This window comes from Cimex lectularius, unplaced genomic scaffold (assembly GCF_000648675.2).
Source record: "Cimex lectularius strain Harlan isolate CLEC.00 unplaced genomic scaffold, Clec_2.1 scaffold33, whole genome shotgun sequence".
In the NCBI taxonomy this organism is placed as follows: domain Eukaryota; kingdom Metazoa; phylum Arthropoda; class Insecta; order Hemiptera; family Cimicidae; genus Cimex; species Cimex lectularius.
In genome coordinates, this window is record NW_019392683.1 from 1,986,591 (window position 1) to 2,011,026 (window position 24,436).

The 24,436-nt window shown below is 37.0% G+C and overlaps 1 protein-coding gene across 1 annotated transcript in view; it reads right to left on the reverse strand.

Moving 5' to 3' along the window:
* LOC106662672 overlaps positions 1–24,436 on the reverse strand; it is a 41,542-nt gene that overhangs the window by 11,362 nt on the left and 5,744 nt on the right. Inside the window, exons 2-4 of the mRNA XM_014386905.2 lie at positions 13,929–14,258; positions 9,185–9,626; positions 2,482–2,563 (exon numbers count right to left, since the gene is read on the reverse strand). Of these exons, the coding sequence (XP_014242391.1) occupies positions 2,482–2,563; positions 9,185–9,626; positions 13,929–14,238 (834 nt within the window). The 5' untranslated portion in view covers positions 14,239–14,258. The remainder of the gene's footprint in view (positions 1–2,481; positions 2,564–9,184; positions 9,627–13,928; positions 14,259–24,436) is intronic.

Below are 24,436 nucleotides of genomic sequence, written 5' to 3' on the forward strand. Positions count from 1 at the left end.
CAGTTGTTGAGGAATAAGTAGATTCCACTTGCTCCCCTCTCGCTGGTTGCTTTTTTGGGCTATTAGAAAAAACTGCAATTATATATATATTAGAAACTGTTATTTAGACCGTCTGCTAGCTTGAAGGGTAATGAACCAGCATTAGATTGTACTAGTTTTAAGAACATCACCTGGAAAAAACTGAAAACTCAGGATGGAATAAATAATAAGCATAAATAATTAATAAAACTAATTTTTCTATAATTAGGTATGACTCTTTAGGAGCTAAAAAATATATGAAGATATGTGATTAAAAAGTAAGCTGAAGTTCAAATCTTTTGATATTGGTACAAATGTATAACAAGTTATTCTCCTGTTTTGTTATTATTATTATTATTATTATTAATTTTTAAAGGCGTTTTAACGGCTAAGGTCATTTCACGCCCTAACATCCAAACCTTCTATCTTAGGTTAGCTATATCTCTTCTGAGTGCTATAAAGCTCTGACTCCAAACATTCACTCGTAAACTAATTTATCCTATTGCCATCCAAGCTTTAATTTTTCTTTTTAAAATTCTTAATTTGGAAGGTCAAATCCCATTTTAAATTACATATAAAATTTATTTCTGTTCCTTTTTTTAAATTACAATTGTGAATTTTTGTTCCATAATTTAAACATTTCCCATAGGCTTGTATGGCTAATAATAATAATAATAATAATGGAGTCAGACTAGCAACAGCCTCAGCATGAGTATAGGCTCATCCTAATCCTTTTATTCTTCCATTCAAATATGATACATAAACTAATTCTACATAACAATAATAAGAAACAAAACACAATAACACTTCTTTTTCTTTATTTTTTTTAAGGGAGCTATTTTTCTTATTTAAATTGCGATTTTAGGCATTGCAGTTCATTACCCCGCAATTTGTATTTTCTTCCATTTCATTTTTCCGCTCCGGCAGCCTCAAAAACCTCTGAAAAAAGAAATCCTGCACGCACAACTTTTATTCAAACATTAGCAGGCATTCAATGGCATAACAATTTGGGAAAAGGCCTAAATCTCATTATAAATTCCAATAAATTTGAGAAAGCTGAAAAGTGCTCTTCGAAAGAAACACTGGGGACCCAGTAACTCCTGTAAATCACTAAAAAGGTTGAGCCTTTGCCTAAAGGGTTGTAAAGTGGGACTGTCGACCAAAATATGTTTTACAGTCAAAATGATGCGTTCTCCACTTCGCATACATCGAGGACAAGTTGGAAGATTGTTGCCTATTAAAAGCCTATTATGGATTAGCCTGATATGACCTATTCGCAATCTAGAGAGAATCAGAAGTTCTTTTCTCTCAAATTCCTCAGTTGGCCATTTATGTACAACTGGCTTAATTTCTTTCATACTATCTCTACAGACATTCCATCTTGCCGCCCACTTTCGTTTGATAATGTTTTTAACATAAACGGCTTATCATCTGGGCGAAGAGGAAATTGATCTGTTCTTTGTGCATGGTTTGCAGCGTTTCTTGCCTGTTGATCAGCTTTTTCATTTCCAGAAATGCCGACATGACTAGGAACCCAAACAAATATCACATGTTTGTTGAGAGTTCTGATTTCATAGAGATATTTGTGAATTTCTAAGATGTAAGGGTAAACCGAGAAATTATTTTTGATTGCTTCGAGACTACTTTTCGAATCAGATCAAATAATGGCATTACAAATTCCTGGCGATTCCTTTATAATGCTCAATGATCTTCTGATTGCATGAAGTTCAGCCTCATTCGATAGAGACCAACTGAAGTTATACTCATCAGCAAATATCCCACACCCTACCACTTTCATTTTTAGACCCTTATTATTATTATTATTATTAAATCCATTATATTTCGTGGTCAGATTGACCAAATAACTACTTTCTATTAATAATCTTTATGTAAGGTATTGGTTGAAATGAAAAAGTGTCATGAACGGGATTCGAACCCACGACCTTCGGCTCAATACGCTACTGCTCTAACCACTTGAGCTGTCGTGACTTCGATCCACTCGGACAGATTATTATTATTACTGATTTTTTTTTTTTTTTTTTTATGAGGGTTCGCAACAGCAAAGGTCATATCCAACCTGTCGGTGTTTTTGTATAAAAAGGCCCGTTTGAAGTATGTCGGGTTCGAATGCAGGGCCGCTGGATTCGAACCCGGGACCTTCACCTTTCAGTGATGAACGCCGTGTCAATGCACCGATGCGGCCTCCGACGCCCCCTGTTGTCATTATTACATGAAACATTTAATAAATATCCTCAGATTATAATATTTTTGTTGATACTTAGGTAAAACTTATTTTTATTCGATTCGACTTGGATAATTTCTCTCCTGACCAACTTCGCTTTTTTTAATAATAAGGTTGTTTTCAAAGAAAAAGAAATGGGTCATTTTCTTGAGGAAGGTTGAGGCGGAATTTCACTTACCGGCCTTCTCTACCAAAGAAGCTAAGCGTAGTTAATTAATTACCTTGAAGTCCGAATGGGGGTCCTTCGAGTAGAAGCTTCCGAAGTGCTGTTTCACCTGCAGCGACGGCAGCTTAGACGTGAACCTGAAATTTAAAAAAAAAATTAGAAAAATCGGGACTTAATCGAAATGATATTGGTGTTAATCACGGCGTTCCTATGTGTGTGGGGCTTGAATAATAAATCGGCGGGACTTGGAAGTGGATCAAGCCGAGGCATCGATTGCCTGCCCCGAGAAGAAATTACCGGGAAGCTATAAGAAAAATTGGCTTTCGAAATGGGATCAATTCGACTTGCTAATTAGCCAGTTTTAATCTTAACTTATCTCCGAAACTTCACCATTGGCACAGATTAAAAAAATTGATTCAGAATCCTTGGCATGCTTTAGGCAATATATACTTTACGGTTTATACGAAAACAGAAGAAAAACTACAGTGCTTAACTAACAATATTATATTTAAACCGACAAAAAGTGCCTGTATAAATTGATATTTAAACACACACACACACACACTGCCAGATTTTACATTTGTTTATAGTCAAGGAGAAAAAATAAACTTTTTTTAGGAGGGAGTTACCAATTCAAAAATTGAAAAGGATGGTTCTACTCATGAACTGATTTTCAAGAGACAGGGATTTTGAGCATTGCTCATCATCAAAACTAATATCGACATCTATTTAACATACTATCAAGTAGTCACTTCAGACTATTTGCATAGTCCGATGTGGAGCATTTAATGTTCGAAATCCGGATCCTGTTAAACCTATTGAGTGAAACCATGTTTCAACTATTGCGTTTTTACCGTCGAAAATTTGAATTTGATCAGAAAAACGCTTTTCTCGGAAAGTTTTTTTTAAGTACATTTTTCTCGTAAGCACTTCATCATATTGAAACGATTTTTTTTTTTGTCCATTTTGTAGAGCAATAGTTAAGCGATCGTAAAGGATCTTTTTAAAAAACACACTGAAGCGAAGAAATAATTTATTTGATTACAAGAAATTGTAAAAGTGTGTGGTGACCGTTAGTCAATGATTGAGATGCGATGAGATCGTGAGATGCGGTCTGGTTTGACGTAGGTTTTAGAAAAACATTTTCTTTGCCGTCTCCAACGTTTCGATCTTTATTGAGATCATCTTCAGGGCTTAAAGTGTTTGTTTTCCGAGTAGATGTGTCATTGTTGTCTGTCGTGTTGAGAGTGATTGTTGTGAGTGTTGATTTTCAACACGACAGACAAGAATGACACATCTACACGGAAAACAAACACTTTGAGCCCTGAGGATGATCTCAATAAAGATCGAAACGTTGGCACGATAAAGAAAATGTTTTTTTTAAAACCTACGTCACACCAGACCGCATCTCACAGCCTCCAAATAATCAAAGTGTAAAAGTTTGTCACGACTTTAGGTTGTTCCCTAAAATGAACGATTCATTATTTTTACAAACACTTGAATAGCGCAAAACGTCCTCTAGGTTAAGTACTTCTATTGAGATAAATGCTTCATGCAGAGACACCTTACATTTTTTAGTCAAAGTGATCCATTGAGCCAACCATGAACATTTCTTCTTTTACATTTTCTTTTGCAATAACATTTATAAATCTATGTTCGTATAGTATCTATGCATCTAGTTGGCGCGAATTTATATGAATTGGATCCAGCTGCGTTTCTAAATACTACGTAACCAGAAAGGTTCGTGCGGTTTTTCTCGTTTGTTATTGTTTTAATACCAATGTGTTGGCCAATTCATTGTGTTAATCCCTATGTCCTCCATTTAATGGGTGACAACTCGAGCTAGCATTAACACGAAGTTGTAAGAGATCCATGTTCCATTCCGTATGATAATCATTTTGGTACGGGCATGGACTCCACCCCACACCTTAACTGACTGTCTTTGAAAAGGCTGTGGCCCAAGGTAGTTGAAGAACAAGAAGCACATGAAGAACGCTTGTACTCTAAGTCTTCTCCCCACACGGTCCTCCTCAACTGATTGCCACAAACCAAACCGAAAAAGAACTGATTTTTTTAAATTTTTAATCTAAAGAGTATGAAAGGATTAATAACATATACAAAAAGGTAAACAAAAATTTATGTTATTAATGTTGTGTTTACTTTTTATGTAAACTAATAATGATAGTAACTAATAATAATAATTCCTAGTTATTATGTAAAATAAACGAAACAAGAGTCCGCTTTTTGGCTTTGAGTGAATATACATAAATTTGTGATTTAGCTTAAGTATAGTGAACTCCTTGGAGACGGCAGAAGCCATGTCAGTTTTTTGGCCCAATTTCAAACATTTATTTGTTACTGTAAATAACTCCATTATATTTAGTGGTCTATTGACCAAATTACTTCTTTCAATTAATTAATCTTTTTATGAAAGGTTTTGATCGTAATGAAAAAGTCAAGTGTCACGAGCGGGATTCGAACCCACGAACTTCGGCTGGGTATCCGCTGGGCTGGTCTGTGAGGCATTTACACTTTGAGATGTCACCAACAACAAATAGTCTTATAAACTTTTTTTTTAAAGAGAAAATTGCCCTTTTTCTTACTTTTCAATCTTATTTTAATTACAATAAGAAAATGGTTTATTTATTTTGAGAGTACATTGCAAATAGAATATTACCCCTCTTGTTATGTTCCAATAGCAGTATGACAATAAAACCACTTGTTTTGTTTGTATAATTTGTATTTTTTAAATTTGCATAAACCTAAAAAACATCCTTCAGAAAATTAGTAGAGAGTTGGTGTCCGAGAGGGTCGAAGTCACGATAGCTCAAGTATTAGAGCAGCGGCGTATTTAGCCGAAGGTCGTGGGTTCGAATCCCGCTCGTGACACTGACTTTTTCATTTCGACCCAAACCTTACATAAAAAGATTAATTAATCGAAAAAACTGTAACTATTAATAGTTATTCATTTTATTTCACGTATGTGATTTTAGACACTGTGATGGTGAATCAGTATTGACATGGAGGGAATTTCCGATGAGATTGAACAAATTTGATGATGAGACATGAATTATATAAAAGACTTCCCGATTCAGTATTATGTGTGTTGTGAAAAGGCATTGCTCTCTAGGTTTTCTTATTTTATATGGTCGATTAAACTCAAGCAGTATAGAAGTGGTGGTGATTAGAACTTCTTGGGAGATTTCGTGTTCACAGTCCATTTAGGCGATATGTTAACGGATCTTTATGTCTGCTTCATAAAAGTAAGCTCATACGGCGAGCAGGAAGAGTGAAAAAGGGCGTGGACGAAGAGGTCTGGGCATCTAGGTCTACCGGAAACAAGGCTGCAGTCACCCTGCATTCATAGCCCACTCTCGTGCACTTTCTAATGAAAATCTCCCTTTTTACCGGGGCGTCGGATGCCTAATCATATTTTCCCCTGGCTACGGTTTATTCCGGTTTATAAATTTTAATTGCCCTCAAATAAATGTTTTGGAAGTGAATCGAGAAAGGTTTGCGTTATATTTTACAATTCCGCCCTAATTTCTCCGAAGCGAAAAAAAATCACCATCAAAATGGCTATAAAACAAATTTCTAGTCAATTTAAATTTTTCAATTCGCTTTGATGCGAATTTTACGGCTATAACGAATTATGCTGAATGCTCAGAAAGACTGAAAATCGCATTATCTAATAGAACACTTTGATCGGCCGTCGCTAATCATGTTTGATACGCTCTCCTAAACTGCTCTGTCACGAACATCAATACTGATTTTTTAACACTCTCTCCTACCGTCTTTGTGTTCAAGTGGATTGCAATTAAGTGATAAACAATTGTTATCGATATGCAAACTCGAGATGCTTTCGTAGGTCGAATAGAAACTGCCAAAATATCTAGCATTAAATACTTTAAATCCAATGGTCCGATTGACCAAATAACTTTTTTCAATTAATTAATGTTTGTGTAAGGTATTAATTGAGATACAGAAGTCAGCGTCACGAGCGGGATTCGAACCCACGACCGTCGGCCTTAAAAAATGAAGTATATCTTCACTAAAGCTCTCCATGGCCATTTCATTTGTCGCCGAGAATCGAATAGAATGCACGACATTTGAAAAATGGCAAAAAGGAGAGAAAATTCGAAAGGTCGGTTGAGATGGAAAGTTGGTGTCCGAGTGGATCTAAGTCACGATAGCTCAAGTGGTAGAGCAGCGGCGTATTTAGCCGACGGTCGTGGGTTCGAATCCTGCTCTTGACGCTGACTTTTTTCAACCAATACCTTACATAAAGGTTAATTAAATATTTTAATTAATAACCATTATTTAATAAACAGGATAACTGATAACTTGAATTGGTGTAAATCAGCATTGAACAAACATAATTGGACCGACTGCTTTTTTTTCTAAATAAATCATTTTCCGTTAAATTAATATATAAAGCAGAATGTTGTTTTAAAGTTCTGTCTAATTAAAAATCGTTTGAAATAAATGAGTAAATTTTTCAACCATGACTGGCCAAATCAGCGAGACTAGACGGACGATAAAAGTACGGGTTTAACACCTCGCTTACCTTAACGAAACAGGGGTTCACGGAAACTGTGCTAATCGTTTTAGCTTGTAAGTCGAGAATCGGCAACAAGGCAGTTTAAAGGGTATAATCTAGCATATCCACTTTACTTTTTTTACTTTGGAATTTAAAAAAAGCAATTAATCATTAAAAAAAACACAAAACTGATCCGAACGTCGGCTAGCTACATTTAGCATTTGAAAATCTAAAAAGGTCGTTTACATATATTTGTATAACTTTAATGCTCGATTAAAGGATCTAAAATGACTTTAATAGATCAATTTAAATATAAAATAAGAAAGCAGAAAAAAAAGTGATCAGCCACTCGACCAATTAAAATTCTAAACAGCGATAACAGTTATTTTGATGCAAAGTCAAACATTTTAAAAAGCGATGCCCGATAGAAGAAAAATTATAAGCAATATTAATTTGATTTAACACTTAATTTCTTCGAGTCCTGTAACGGTCTGGGCAGGAATTTCGAATAGCCCCGAAACCCAGATGCCGCCAGTGAAGGTGTATTGGTAAAATCCGGACGATTTCAGAACCGACATACTTGACTTCGTCTAATAGAAGAGAAAATACGTAGAACATTTGTTTGTTATGCTGGAAAAAATATCCTTTGGAAATTGTCTCCAGCATAACTGTCAAATTAACGTTTTATCAAGTTTTGAATAATCTGGCTCGTTTCTGTTAAATCACTATTTATACAAACAGACAAAAACACAGATACAAAGTAATTAACAAATAAGATCTCTCCACTCTTCTCTCACTCTCTCACTCTCTCTTTCTCTCATTCTCTCTCTCTCTCACTCTCACTCTCTCTCCTTCTCTCTAACTTTATCTGTCTCCCTCTCTCTCTCTCTCTCTCCCATCTCTCTCTGCCTCTCTCCGTCTCTCTCTCTGGGCTCTATCTCTCTCCTTCTCTCTCTCTCTCACTCTTTATCTATGACTCTGCCTCTCTCCCTCGCTCTCTCTCTCTCTCTCTGACTTTATCTGTCTCCCACTCTCTCTCTCTCTCTCTCTCTCCCATCTCTCTCTCGGCCTCTCTCCGTCTCTCTCTCTGGACTCTATCTCTCTCTCCTTCTCTCTCTCTCTCACTCTTTCTCTATGACTCTGCCGCTCTCCCTCTCTCTCTCTCTCTCTCTCTCTCTCCTTTCTCTCTCTCTCTGACTCTCTCCCCCTATCTTTCTATCTCTGTCTCTCCCCCTCTCTCTCTCCTTTCTCTCTCTCTCTGACTCTCTCTCCCTATCTTTCTCTCTCTCCCTCTCTCTCTCTCTGGCTCTATCTCTCTCACTCTTTCTCTATGACTCTGTCTCTCTCCTTCTGTCTCTCCTCTCTCTCTGACTCTACCTCTCTCCCTATCACTCTCTCTCTGTCTCTCTGACTCTATCCTTCTCCCTCTCTCACTCTTTTTCTATGACTCTGCCTCTCTCCCTCTCCCTCTCCCTCTCTCTCTCTCCTCTCTCTGAATCTCTCTCTCCCTCTCTCTCTCACTCTCTCTCTCTCGCTCTCTCTCTCTCGCTCTCTCTTTCCCACCTTATCTTTCACTCTCTTTCTCTCTCTTCCTCTATTTCTCTCTATCTATCTATGTCCCTTTCATTCACCCTTTCTTTGTCTCTCCCTTTCCCTCCACGTCTTTCACTCTCTCATCTCTCTCTCCCTCCCTTCCTCCCTCCCACCCTCTCTCTCTCTCTCTCTTTTACATATTTCATCATTTTCATCAATATGAACTGACTCATTGATCTCACTGGAAATACGCAATATGTAAAATTACATACACAGGTAAAAATTGTATGTACACATACACACACACACAAATACAGACATATATTTGGTAGTTCGTTCGATTTCGATTTGATTTAGTCTCTCACCATTTTCAGCGATGACTCTGTTGATAATGTAGAGAAGCTGAAACGTGTCTGACAGACCAAAACTATCAAAAGCGGATAGGCAGACCATAATGATCGGAAAAGACAAATTGCGTTGTTTACTTGAGAAATGTGGATAGTTTAAATCAGGGTCTTTTGCCATATAAATAATCTTGACTGGTGTTGAACGAAAGTAAAAAAATGCAAACCAGTCTTTAAAGAGGCCATCAATTCAGTTTATTGATCATTTTTCAACAAGAACTTCAAGAAGGAGAAAGCTTTTTCTCGTGTTATTTATCTTACGTATTTTTTTTTAAATGTACCTTTCAGTAAGTGTTTGCGTCGGCTTGCCGAGCGACGACGCCGGAAGGACACCGATCTGGTAGCCAGGAGTCCTTCCAGGGTTGAGGGCAGCTAGGGTGGCGTGAGCGTTGCTCTGGGCTGGCATCGCCCAAGAGGCCATCCCTTCGGATCCTGCTGGCTCAGCGTCGTAGCCGCCTGCACCTCCTGTTGGATCTTTGAACTCGAAGTCGGCCACTTGGTCGTGAGACCCGGAGGAGCCGGACTGGGTGGCCACGTTGGTCAGCCCTTTGCCGACGAGCTTGCCGATGTGGCTCAGGATCGTCGGGAGGAAAAGGGCGACCAGGACCGATTTGACTATCTGCGCACCGATGAACAGAGGAAGAAGAAGCTTCTTCAGGCCGAACGCCAAGAAGCCGAGACCGAATCCGGTCAAAAACGAATTCTTTCCGAACGCCATACGAGCTGGAAAAAAATTTACAACATTATTGACCATTCATACCAAAAAAATATAACAGAAATTTCCATAAAGAAATGAATGAAGATAACTCTACAATGGATCTGTGACCATTGGTTATTAAGGCAATAAAACAGAAGATCACCTGGCTAAACTTCCTTCAGACCTTTAACTGCCCACTTTAACTTGATATAACATTGCTAAAACAGTAATGAAGAAAAAAACACAACAAAAATGTTCACTCATCTTTGACCTGAAGATTAAAGAAGAATCATTATCAAAACAATAGCTTTTACCCACGACTTCGTCCATGCGGGACTCTGTTTCTATGCACCTTTCTAATGCGATGCAGCGTGCAGTAGCCTTTAGACCTTTCCACCTCAATACTAAAAGCTAAATATAGCAGAAAAATAGTTTACAGATGGTATTTTTACAAAACCCCAAAAGTACAGTTATCGGTGAAAGAAGCTACAAGATAAATGCCAAAAGCTAGCAGGGAACTGAACCAAGGGCCTCTATGGGACAAGAATCACAAGACACAAAATCAAAGATCATCACGTCCTAACGATCATGTTTCCCAAAATAATAAAAGTTTATTGGGGGCGGCGGTGGCCGCAATGGTTTAGGCGTTGACACGGCGTTCTTCACTGTAAGGTGTAAGGTCCAGGGTTCGAATCCAGCGGCCGTCTATTCGAACCTAACATACTTACAAATGGGCTTTTTGTTCAAAAACACCGGCACCCCGAGGATCGATACTTCGATTTATGATGTTTATTGACAATAAGCCTTTCCTAACAATTAAGAAATAGTTACTAATCTTTTCGAAAACTTAAAAACCCTGGCATTTTCTAATTGAGACCATTCAATAAGTATAAGTTCTACATTTGTACTTTGTAAAACATATATTTTTAAAGGCTTTTATATAGGTTATTAATTGGTTCGACCGAGACTACTTTCCATAATCTGAACAGGACGATTAGAAACGTTCAAAGTACAGGTCTATTACCTATAAGACATCAGCTTTTTTCCTTTCAGTGCTCAGCCACTTCCAAATTTGCCATGTATTTATCGATTAGCTGATGGGTTTGTGACCAGAAACCTCCAAAACCGAGTCGCCCCAGCCCGACAGCGGGTATCCCGATCCCTCTCTTCCCAGGAGAATTAGCATTTCATGGAATCAGAAACCTATCCCAGAGTGTGCATGTGTGCCGTACACTGGCCTTAGGCTCATGTTACCCTGAGAGACCATGGACGACCCTAAAGGGCCAGGACCTCCATGGCGAAAGTTTCTTAAGACAACACTATAATCGCGAAATAGAGGTGTGTGTGTGTGTGTGTGTGTGTGTGTGTGTGTGTGTGTGTGTGTGTGTGTGTGTNAGAGAGAGAGAGAGAGAGAGAGAGAGAGAGAGAGAGAGAGAGAAGTTAGTGAGGTATGAACTTGAAGTATATAAAGAACACGATCGACAAACATTACATGACAAACTAGCTTTCAAATTTAGTGCAGTAATTGATGTATATAAACAACTGTAAAAAAAACTAATGGTTTAAGGCGTGGTGCATAGGATATTTGACTAGGATGTATTTTATCTAGGTCATTCCCTTATGACATCTAAACAAACAACCGCCACCCAAAAACCCGAATGGAATATGGATCATGGGTAGAGGGTGCTGACATGCGGAAACTAACTTGACCCTAACGGTCTGGATTCCGATGCGTTTCGTAATCGAGAAGAACGGACGGCCAAAATATTCGTATAGTTCTAATAGTAACGGGTTGATACGTTGATTTATTAGCCGACGTTGGAATAAATGGAATTCCCTCTGTGGATGCGGTGCCCCAAAGCCCATCTGTACGTTGTCAAAGAAAACATTCGAGAGTTAGAAAGTTTTTAGGAAGTGTCAGAGGCCGAGCTTGAAAGCCTTGGGACGCTCCACTTACCGTCAGCTGCTCAACGTGCACGAAGAGACGTGTATCTCTTAATTCTTTTAATTAAACTAATCGTGGTAGGATCCGGCCTTGGTACGACCGCCGGCAGGTTACAACCCTCTAGAACCTTAGAATTGACCTATTAAATTTTTTATGATTATACCGAGATCAAAGGATTCAATTTTACTCCATTTAAAAGTAAAGCCATCAAACTCTCAGTAATTTTCCACTCTCCAGGGTTCGTAAAACAACAAATAAAGTTTACAATACATTAATTTTGTAAAACATTAGTTGCTGATGGGGTGATATGAAACTGATGGGATTAAACGAATCTGAAGCTTTTAATACCGCGCCTTCAACAATTGGGTTGTTCGTCCTCATTTCACTAACTGTACTGACAATTTACATTTTCAGGTATTTAAAATGGCGAAATGCTAAAAAGCGTTCAATAGACAAATCCCTCCGGAAAAAGGAAGATGAAAGAAGATCATCATTCAGCACTAACCATTAGTGTGATGTTCTTCGTGCTTCTTCAATAATGGTGCACAAAGTAAAAATTTACACAGTCACGTCTTCTGAATTTTTATCACACCTAACGTTGTCACGTAGAGGCGTTTTGTTCAAATCCTTATTTAGCTTTTGGCATTTCTTGGCATCTTGTAGCTTCTATTATAACAAAAACCATCTGTAAACTATTTTTCTGAAATGTTTCGTTTATAATTTTTAATTTAACTTGAAAAGGTGGCTTGTCTAGTTTATAGAATGTAGGTGAGTTAAACTAGAAGAATGAATATAGAGAAAAAAAAACACAAAATACAAACCTACTAATAAAAAAATCCCCAAAAGAACATGTAACATCCAGCTCGTTCGAAACCCCACGGAATGGCGTGGAAAATAATAGTCAACAGAAAAAATACGGAATTTATAAATTTACAAGCAATGCTATAAATAAATCTCCTCTTTGGACGAAGGTGAGCACGTACTTGTTCCGAAGCACGCAACATTTTGTTTAAGGCGACTTGTATGAGCAGTAGATGCCGTAGATTAAAAATTCGATTTTATCTTTTATTTTATAAACTGGTCCGCCTATTTTCGCTGCTTCTGTCCGACAATTTTCGATATTTTCCTTTTTTTTTAAATGGTGAAATGGTAAAAGTCGTCAAATCTTTCTTGACAAGGCGGACCAGGATGAAAAATATTCAACGCTAACTTTTCGCTTGATGGCTTCAGTGCATTCGGCACCGCCTATTTTCACTGGCGTAGTCCGACAAGTTACACAATTTAAAATTAGTTTGGCCGAATGTTGAAAAGCGTCCGATCGACAAATCTAGCGTTATAAAGCGAACCAGGATGAAATGACAACATGATCCAAGACTAACATTTGTGATGACATCCATCATTAACCTAGTCACTTTGGTTGGTTAACTGGTTCACTTTACTACTGCTACACCTTTTCCTGCTATATAGATTTACCTGTTGGACGCGTTTTAGATTTTTGCTAATCACTAAATGTCGTAACTTGTCGGACAAAACCAGAGAAAACGGGCGGTGCCGGATGCACTGAGATCGTCAAGTAAAAGGTTAGTGTTGAATGATCATCTCACATTTTATCCGCCTTTTCCCCGCTAGATTTGTCGATCGGGCGCGCTTTAGAATTTCGCCATCCTTAATAAATTAAAATGCAACTTGCCGGGAAAAAAACAGCGAATATAAGCGATCAAGGATGCACTGAGATCATCCACCTAATGGTTAGTGCTGAATGGTGGTTTCCTTTCATCCTCGTCCATCTTTTCAAGCTAGATTTGTCTATCGGACACGTTTGAGCATTTCTCCAGCCTAACCACTTACAATTTTATCAATTTTTCGGACAAAATCGGGAAAAATAATCGGTTCTGGTTGCTCTGAGACTATAAAGCTATTGTTAGTGAAGACTAGTGGTCTCCTTTCGAACTACGAAATCAGCGAAAACAGGTGGTCCTGGTGGATTCACTTAGGCCATCTTGCTAAAGGTTAGGCAGAATGATGGTTAACTGTTACAAAAGTTATAAAAATTTACCTATTTTGACGATGGTTATACCAAAGATAAAATTAGCTAAATGCAAGCTAATCTTTTATGTTATTGGATAGTATGTTAGGTCATTTGTTAAGGTCCTATTGGAAACGATGACTGATTAGTAGTCGGCATAAACTAAGACTTTTGTTTCATTGGTTTGTTATAATCGTTTTCAATCTTCACTTTTGTAAAAGTTCATTCGAGTAGAGCAGCATGCCAGTTTAGTAGTTGTCACTGTAACCTCGAAGGAGAAATCTCCGTTAGCCGCCTCAGGGGGCAATCGGCCGGCAGATGTCATTAACAACGACGTGTGGTTACCATTTGACTTACGTGATTTTATGAAATTGGACGTCGCGTTGGCGATCGAGGTCAGCGGGATGTCCATAATATAGTGATTTGCTATGAAACGTGCGTCCGCCGACGAGAAGTCCGGCCAGTCCTCCTCGGGCTCGGCGGCGTTGACTTTCTTCGACTCTTCGGCATTTTCGACTAAGTTGGTCGCCAAAGCGAGATCAGACGATTGGTGAGGATTTTCAGAAACAATGGACGGCCCAACAGCCGCCGGAGGGATAGTGGTCGCCTCTCCTGCTGTTGGATCACCCAAAGTCCCTCCTGCCAGAAGCAGTAGTAATATAATCATTCTCAACTGAACATCTCTGCCTGAAAAAAAAACAGTATTAATGAAATTTCATCAACAAGTTTTCAAAATAAATATCAAATACAGGGTAAAAACTAAAAAGTTCTTAATTTTAAACTTTGAAATTTCATCATGGGGTCTACTGGATCATTATGATTTCTCTATCCTCCTTGGTCAGAAAGACCGGTACCCTGGTAGACAGATCAAATTCATCGGAGACGACCAAACAAAAGTCCAATTTTTAATTAACTCACTTAACTATTAACACTGAGCCGCAAAAATTACTTTCATCGGTGCCTACAAAAGTACTACTGTTCCTTTATGAGCGAGCAGTTATAAATATTAAACAACTGTTATTTATTAGCCTGATATCTAACTCAGGGAAAGCGCTGTAAATTCAACCAACTAAAATTAACATTATGTTTTCTGTATGTAACCAACCTTAAACATTTTCTAAGGAATTCTAATGTTGGCTCTTTGAGTACCATCATTAGATATAGGTATCTAAGGTAATCTAGTTTTTCAAGTTTGTTTAATCTATTCTTACAAGTTTATTATTACTATTTTTTCTCTCCACGTTTAGTTATGTTATAAGTTGATGGGTAAGAAATTTATTGTCTTTTCCACAATAATACTTTCCTATCTATCACCTCATTAAGGAGTTCAACAAAATTAGGATGGACACCTTTAAAAAATTACTAATGTTATGTTCTCCGTTCAGTAGTTTTCACCTCATGCCTTTTCTTTTATCATTGTATTGCTGGCAGCCATAAAACAGGATCTACCTCAAGGGTGACTGTAACTCCAACTTTTTTTACATAAATGTATATATTTTTCTTTTGTACTAGGAAATTTGTACCCATTGTATCTTTTTTTCTGTATTATGTATTAACCTAATAAAGTTGGTGAAAAACAGTTAAAACGTAATAATGTCTTTATTCGAGAAATGGCAGCACGACATTTTTAATTAATTTATCTTTAATAAAAGCCTTGATGATGATGATTTGGGTATGTACTAAGACCCGGAGACAGACAGTATTCTCCAAGCACTTCAATCTCTTCTGTAAGCAGTAGGTCATTGACTATCATTGTTGCAATTCTTTTGGCCGGATCATCTTGCATTCATAATAATATGGGTGGCAGTTTCTTCTTCATCATTGCATGACCTACAAATGAGGTCATTATTGAACATATATCCATGTTGTGTAAGGTGGTTTCTTAGATGCCAATGATCCCTAGAGACTAGGATCTGTAAATCTATAGAGTTTTACCCTTTTTAGATGTAGCAATGTGTTCGTTTTAACGATTTAACGATTTCTTTAAACATCTCTGACACCTATAAAGTTCGTTGATCTCTCCTTTTGCTTTGTGTAAACCCATCGTTGAAAATACCCTTGTTGTGTGGAAGTATCTTCTCAGATGCTAGTGACCCCAGAGCTTTTTGAATCGACGTGGTTTACCTTGCTTAGATATGTTTGATCTTGTTATCATAATTAGGTTCTGGGCCTATAGTTGTTCTTGCAGATCCTCTGTCCTATGTGTCCGCTTGTTTATTACCGAAATATGTCTGTACCCTGGCACCCATGTTAATGCGATTTTCTCCTGTAGAACCTGTAATTTGATCCTTACCGATCATCTCGTTCTGCCTAACCTCGCTGGGGTAGTGTTTCAGATGTTTTGAAATTTCGTCATCTTCAGTGTTGGTTTTTTGGCTAATTGCCTAAACATTCTGACAGACGAACCCAGCGAGGATAGTGAGGTCATTCACCGACCATTCTGGCAGTGATTTACGTGCTTTTACATTTAGTGCTGCTCGGCTTTTTGATCTTAGGAGAATTTTTTCTCAGCCTCTATGAAAATTTTCTATAGTACAAACATTGATAGCAAGTATTTCAGCTTGAAAGACCGAGGTGCACTTGCTTCAGTTTGATTGCTCATATTTTGTTTTGCATAGAATACATCTGACTTTGTTCAACATGGGTTTTGGTGCCTTCGGTACACCATATAATTGTATTTGTTTTTCTCTTGATGTTTTCTTCCCATTTCTGAAAATTGTACAGGTTGTTGCAAATGATGTAACCGGGGTCATTTAGTACGTTTAGAATAATTGATGCCTGATTTTATTTGTTATTGCACCACTAAACTTACAATTATTGCTCAACCATATTTTTGCAATATAATTATTAGCATTTAATTATTTACGCTACAATGGTACATAATTTATTCATACGTTTAGTTTTTAGAAGATGAAAGTTTCTTTTTAAGATTAGCCATCTGTGCTTGACAAATAGGTAAGGCGAACGCGACACGATTAAGTTTGTACATAACAGAATCAATAATGCATCTCGATGGAGATCAAGATAAGATAAGTATTGGGAAAAATACCTTTCAATCGTTAAAATCATTATGATCATCAGTCGAGTGTTAACGGCTTTGGCGTCATTATGTGAATCAATTGTGAGGGATCTGACCCGGATAAAAAGCCCACTTTTAGCCGACTCTTGAACCCGGCGTCAATCACATCGCCAACTTACCTCAAACGTCCGGTAAACTTTCACTCCAAAACGTCGCAGAATAAATAGAAAGGTGGCCAGTAGGGTCGTCTCCTTTTCAGCTTTGTGAGTCGGAAAGAAGCAGATTTCTAATGTCAACCTTGCAATGAAAAAAGCCGTCCGCCTCTGTAACCCGAAAAGAAATACGGACTCCTACAATCTCATTGTAGTTATGCTGCTAACCTATTTTTCCTCTTATTTCTTTCTATATTCGCCCATTTTATATATCCTCAGTGGTTTTTAATTCAGTTGAAACATTTATGAAAGTCATAGGGCTAGAAGCCAGAAGCATTTTTCTGTGAATTCCAACATCAGTTTAGAAACGTTAGCAGAGAGCTTAATTCAAAAGTGCTGCCGGACGTTGGTATCCAAAGAATTTAGCTTGGTTTACAAATTTAAAACCACATTCAAACTATGTCTGAACCCTTGCACATAACTTGGAGGTATTAGCTTTTATGACTTAGTCGAATTAAAGTCCTCTTCAAAACCAACATTGGAGAATTATTCACCATTTGCATTTTAGGTCAGACTCTCCTTTCATCCTTGGCGTATATTGAGTATGATAATCTTAACACATCTTTTTAATAATAAATATTAATCTCTCTCTCTCTCTCTCTCTCTCTCTCTCTCTCTCTCTCTCTATCTATCTATCTATCTATCTATCTATCTATCTATCTATCTATCTATCTATCTATCTACCTATCTATCTATCTATCTATCTATCTATCTATATGTCTATCTATCTTTATTTCTTTCTGTCTTTCTCTTTTTCTCTGTCCCCATACACCACACACAAAAATTCTTCCTCTATCTCGTACTCTACAGCTTTTTGTCTTTATTTTCTCCGTCACTCTCTCTGTTTCTCTCTCTCTCTCTCTCGCACATCTTTTCTAAAGTCCTCAATTTTCCATCAACGAGAAAAAGTTCTTCAGAGTATCTTAGCACATCTTTTTAAAAGAAAATAAATATTTAGTGTTCTCTCTTAATTTCACCCTCTCTCTCTCTTTCTCTCTCTCTCTCTCTCTATCTATCTATCTATCTATCTATATGTCTATCTATCTTTCTTTCTTTCTGTCTTTCTCTTTTTCTCTGTCCCCATACACCACACAAAAAAATTCTTCCTCTACAACTCTACAGCTTTTTGTCTTTATTTTTTTCTCTCCCTCTCTCTCTCCCTCCCCCCCCTCTCACTCTCTCTCTCTCTCGCACTTCTTTTCTAAAGTCCTCAATTTTCCATCAACGAGAAAAATATCTTCTGATTATATTAGCACATCTTTAAAAAAAAAAAAATTTAGTTTTCTCTCTTAATTTCACTCTCTCTATCTCTCTTTATCTCTCTCTTTCTTTCCTTCTCTCTCTCTCTCTCTCTCTCTCTCTCTCTCTCTCTCTCTCTCTCTCCTCAGGTGATTAAGGATAAAGTTCAATTAAACAATTTATCTATGATTGATTTATCTTGATAAGTTGGTTAAGCTCTATAAATCTTCGCTTTTTAAAAGATAAAACATAAATTAATCCTTAATTAGTGTAAAATGTAGAGGCAATTAGAAAAAAGTTCAACTTTAATTATTTAGTGAACATCAATGCCACTCAGAAGGAGACACAAAAATAATAATTAACCAACTAAATTTAATTAGTCTCTTTCCTATCCTTCGAGAACCCTTCATGCGGAGTGAATTTAAAACAAAAACCCCTCCAGAATCTCTAATTATTTTTAATTGTCTTGACCGAATTAGAATTGTTTTGATCGCACCTCTATGCGGGGAATGCGCCACTTGGGCAGACACGAGTTGAACATAAATGGCAAATGGCAAATGCAGTTCCGTCTGCAGCTCTTACAACCCGTGACACTTCGGCCTTTTTATTTCGGAGTGGAGAGTCATGTCAGGGGAGGTAGACAAACGGTACGCCTGTTAATAGATGCTATTCTAATTTTGGCTTACTTTTCACCCATCCCCGAATATTTCCGTTCCTCTTTTACAATTTTTTAAGTGAGACTTTTAGCATGCAGAACCTTCAGTCGAAGTGCCATCTTTCTGACGGACTGATAGTCACTTGTAATATTCATGTTTTCAAATGATTATTTATTGGTAAAATATCTACAGAAAGGTGAAAAATAAATAACTTAACAATAATTTGTAAATAAAGCTAATAATGAATTAATTAAAGAATTCAAAGTATACACGTACAATGTAAGAAAACTGAAAACCAAAATTTCTTATAGTGTCAAATGAATATGAAAAAGTCCGCCCCAAGTCACTTTTTTATTATGTGTTCATTTTCAATCTTAAGTTAACAGTTTGTAGTATTTATTTACTTAACTTTCATTTACTTTTTGGGACAACCCAACCCGGATAAAGAATAAAAAAAGAACATTTTGCCTAGTATTTAAATATATAGCCAAAAAGATTGGATAACTATAAATTAAAAACGATCATGGCCAATTGGCTAATCAGATTAATGCACATGGTTCCTTCGTTGCGCTTTCGAGGATGATGATACTGGGAAGTGGGGTTTTTGCTTCCCTGGTACTGCAGCCTGCTGGCTTAGTGTACCTCCCTAGGTCCCTAGTTCAGTGCAATCGCTCAATCCTTCTGCTCAGAAGTATTACGTCATTGGCTGTTGTTGCTGCAATTGCATTCTCTAGGTTTTTTTCTGTATGCTAGGTTAAATCTCCATTGAGCCATTGCAGCGTATTCGGAGATGATATGGGTGGCTGTTTCCTCCTCCTCCTCATTACATATTCGGCAGATGGGATCATCAATGTATATGCCCAAGTTGTGTAGATGTTGTCTCAGTTGCCAGTGTCCGGTTAATAGTCCTATCCCTCTCAGCCCTCTCCAACTGCAGCATGTTTGCCAGTTTTGGTGAGGGTTGTTTTAACATATGTTTATTGTGTCTAGCACCGCCAGGGTTTACCCACTTTTACTTTTGTTTTGTTTGGATTCATTCGTGCGATGGAGGATTCTATATATGTTTTTCTTATCCCAAGTATAGATACGGGCCTATGTCTCCGGCCAGAGTGTCTGCTTTTTCGTTACTCAAAATTCCTTTGTGCCCTGGCCCCAAGATATCATCAGGTTGTGTTTCCCCGGATTTTTAAGATTTTGGGTGCATTCGTAGTTTTGATTTGATTTTTTTACACGCTAATGGCTTCTTGACTATCCGATCTTATGAGGATATTTTGCTAGTGTAACCTCCTTTAAGATTTTCTAGGACAGAAGCCTTGATGGCATGTATTTCTGCTTGCGAGGCAGAAATGTACTTCCCTAATTAGTTTGTTTGCTTATATCTTGGGCTTGTATAAAAAATGCCCGATCCGGTTCCTTCGTTTGTTTTGGAGCCATCTGTATATCCCTGTATCTAATACTCTCCTGAGTTCTTCCTCTCCTTTATAGCCCGTTGAGACTTTACAAGATGTTGATGAATATTTCCGGGATCATATAGTCACTGGAAGAATGGGTGTCTGAATTGCGTAGTTCCTATTTGATTGTTTTCCTAAATGAGTTTTTCCTAGCCTCTCCTTGTATAAATGTTTCCAGTGGAGGTAGGTTTGGAAAATTTCTAGGGCACTTGTATGGGATGTTCTCATTGCTCCTGTGATTCATAGGTTTGTTGTTCTTTTCATATTTTTATGTTGCCTAGTGATTGGGTGGCTACTTTTGTTGAGCTCCAATTATTCGTCCACCAGATTAATGATCAATAATTTATTTTGGGTGTTATGTCTGCAGTGAATAGCCGACGGGCCATTTTCGGTTTTAATCCACAATATATATCCCCTTCATTCGAACTTTGCAACTTTAAGTAATAATTTAACAGGTGAACACATATGATCATCATCTGTCCATTGAAAATTAAATTTAAGCCTAATGAAATTAAATATCCACCATCTTCATGCCGCACGACATTCATAATCCTCTACAGACAAAAGAAATCGAACAAGACTTGAAGACTTCTTTACCGCTTTCTCTTCCTCCTAAAGTCTTATCACCTTCCGACATTAAACATGTAATCAGCCTTCTCCCCCTCAATAAGAGTCCTGGATTTGGTTTGATTACCAATCAAACTTATCAATCTCCCTTTCAGCTCCTTCTTGTTATGAGTAAGCTTTACGAGAAACACCTATTAAAACTTCTATATCCTATTATTTCCAATCAATCCCAAGAAACTACCCAGTCACCAGTTTGGATTTAGGTCCCTACACTCTACAATCCATCGATGTCATAGTGTTGTGAACGTCATTTCATGCTCCCTTTAGCAGAAACAGTGTTGCCCGGGTGTTCCTTGATATTGCTCAAGCCTTTGACACGGTTTGCAACAGGTCTTCTCGTGGAAGCTGAAGGGCTTCATATCCAAGCTGGCATCCCTCAAGGGAGCATTCTTGAACCTCTTCTTTACACGATATATACCCCTGACATTCCTATCCTTCAAATAAATCTACAGAAACATTCTCTCCACTTTTGTTGACGATACAGCAATCCTTTCCCCGCATAAAGATCGAGTTACATCACACAGAAACCTACATGGTGCCTCGACATTTGGTCACAAACGTGAGGCATTAAGATAAATGCAACAAAGAACCAATAATTAACTTCACACTCAGATGTTTAACACTACCACCTATTTACTTTAACGAGATTTTACCACCTCCTGCCAAACACAGTTACTTCACCTGGACCAACAACTTAATTGGAATCCGCACACATGACCAAAATGAAACGAACTAAACGGACGTTACAAACTGTTATCACCTCTACTCGACAGACGATCCAAACATCCATGTAACTGCAAAAAATTGTTTATACTTTTGGTTGTAATCAGCTTTATAGATACACCATGGTTCTCAAACCTATGTGGACTTTTGATATCCAACTCTCGGTGTCAATCAAGCACTCTAACCAAAAGCCCTAAGAAAAGTTTTGAACCCACTTCTTTATGTTTCAAACCTCACCTACTCCGAGACCTTAATATTCCCTTTGTTTTAGAAGTGGCGAAAATATATTACAAAAAAATTCCATCAATCCCGTTCCACACACCACAAAGCCTTGGTCCGTCAGCTCAGTTCCACCTCCTTGCCAGATAAACCTCCCCGTCGACTGATGGCGATGGCCGAACAACAAAATTGAAAAATTGGTCATTACTTATTTCTTATAATGGAGTCCCATAGGCTCATCACTGGGTGTTCTCCTCATAGATTTTTCGTGCCGATTTTGTTACAGCATTTTTACCTATGTAATTGTTTTATACGTGTAAACATCAATAAAAGAAAAAAATATAGAGACCAATGAGACATGACCAAATGTTCGGTCAACCAACGGAGTTGTTCTGTTTTTACGTGTAATTTTGCCTTAGTATAAATATAAATTTTGGATTTTTATGCAGGTTTTATGCTCTGCATTAAAGGTAATTGCATGTAGGGTATTTTTACTCGAGAAAACCCACTTCTCTCTTTAATTTTACAGATAGAGACACAATTCGTATTCTACGTTCTAATTTATCCTGTAGTATTCAAATAAATCTCTATAAATGGGATTTTAGTAGGAGGTGTTTTCAAAAACGGAAATTTCATAAAGGGTAACTTTAACACGAAGCTCCTTTTTCTTTTAGTTTTATGGATATAGAGTTTTGTAGATGCAAAACACAAGTCAGATTGTAACACTTTCTAATTTTTGCTGTAATATTCAAGGAAATGTCCAAAAATTGGAATTTCATTCTGGATGTTGATTAAGTCGATAATTTCATAAAGGGTCTTTTTAACGAAAGAAGACCCACTTTAACGAATAGAGACGTAATTAAATTTTTAAATTGCTCTAATTTATTGTGATATTTCTCCGTGCGACCTGCGAGATTCCCACTCACCGGGATCTAATAATCACAAAACTCACCACAATTTCAATTACGTTGACTCAAACCACCCCCACCGACACAAAATTGCAGCACTAAACGATATGAAAGATAAACTAAAACAGTACCGCTGATAAAAACCAAAGAAATTAAACCCATAGCCCAGAATAATGACTAGATGACTAGATCAGAAACAAGATTAACAAATTATTAAATAAAAGCACACAAAAAACAAAATGTTACCAAAAAATCCCTAAATGGACCACAATTACATGCATTGAGATAGAAACGTGCAAGTTAACAAATCGATTTAACAAATTAAGAATTAAACAGAACAGAAAAACAGGAACACAATCGACAACTTAACAAGACAAAACATTAAAAGGAAAACTATCACAAATCCTCAACAATAGAAACAAGCATGTATGAAAGTATTAAACGACATAGAAAAGGAAAGAAAAATACACGCACGATTTTTTTACAGTTATTAACACATAAATCATTAACAGTTTACATACATGATTTCAATCATTGAAAACACTATACCAATTAAAAATTAAAAACGAACAATAAAAATCCGTACTTAGCTGATAACAACAAAACTGCTTAACAAAAGAAAACTTTTCTTCCTCAGTTTGACAGTCAGAAACATAATTCTAATTGTAACACCTTCTAATTTTCAAAAATTAGATTTTTTGTTGCCTAAATCGATAATTTCATGCAGGTTGTTCTTAATCCTAGAAATATATTAATGATGTAGATTTAAATTGTAAAGGTACACTGAACATTTGTATTGTGTATTATTTTAGCTTGCTAATTAAAGTATATTTACCAAACTTAATTTCAAATGCTAGAAATAAAATTATTAAAAATACCCTTTATAAATTCGGAAATTATGCTCAATTTTATTTATTTTAAATGGTACTTTGTGTATTTGATTTAATACTGTAAAAGCAGGCGTTAGTTCATAAGAATGATCATTGTTTTTAAACCGTTTATGTTTTAGGGGTCAATTGACGAAGTTACTTCTTTCAATTAACTATTTTTTTTATGTAAGGTCTTGGATAAAAAAAAGTCAGGGACACGAGAGGGATTCGAACCCACGACCTTCGACTCAATACGCCACTGCTCGAACCACTTAAGCTATCGTTACTTCGATCCTCTCGGACATCAACACTCCATCTCAACCTACAATTTGTTGTTTTAAAAAGTAACTGATAATAACAGTCAAAACTATAAGAAAAGAGCTTAGAAATAAGAATTCAAGTAGATAAAACTAAATAGCAGTTATTCCACTGACTTTAAATTCGTAGACAAGTTGGTTCAAAATTATAAAAGTTTAACGTTTCTTTTATTTTAATTTATACATTGGAGACGTTTTTGTGCGGAAAAACGAATACGTACTGATTTAGAAATCCTTAATTTAATTGAAGCCTAATTGCGCATTGGAGCCTCAAGAATGATGAGTGGGGCGGAAGAAGTATGCCAGGCGAAGAAAAGAAAACAAGAAAGAAGAGAAAGGGATTGAGAGGTACAAAGTGTAGAGAAGAAAGGTCAATTATGATAATGTGAAACAAATAGAGAAGGTCGGACAGATGAAAGAAGACTGATGATGAAGGATTGAGAAAATAGTAATAAAAAGGTCAGTGTGTAAGGAAAAAAGTTAATTTCCTTTACTTCTTAAGTTATTCAACCGCATTATCAATCATATCTTGACAAAACATGATATTACTATGTTTAATATCTTTTAGTGTGTATTTTGCTTGAGGTCGTCATTGGTCGAGAATTAATGTTATTATCACCGCTCT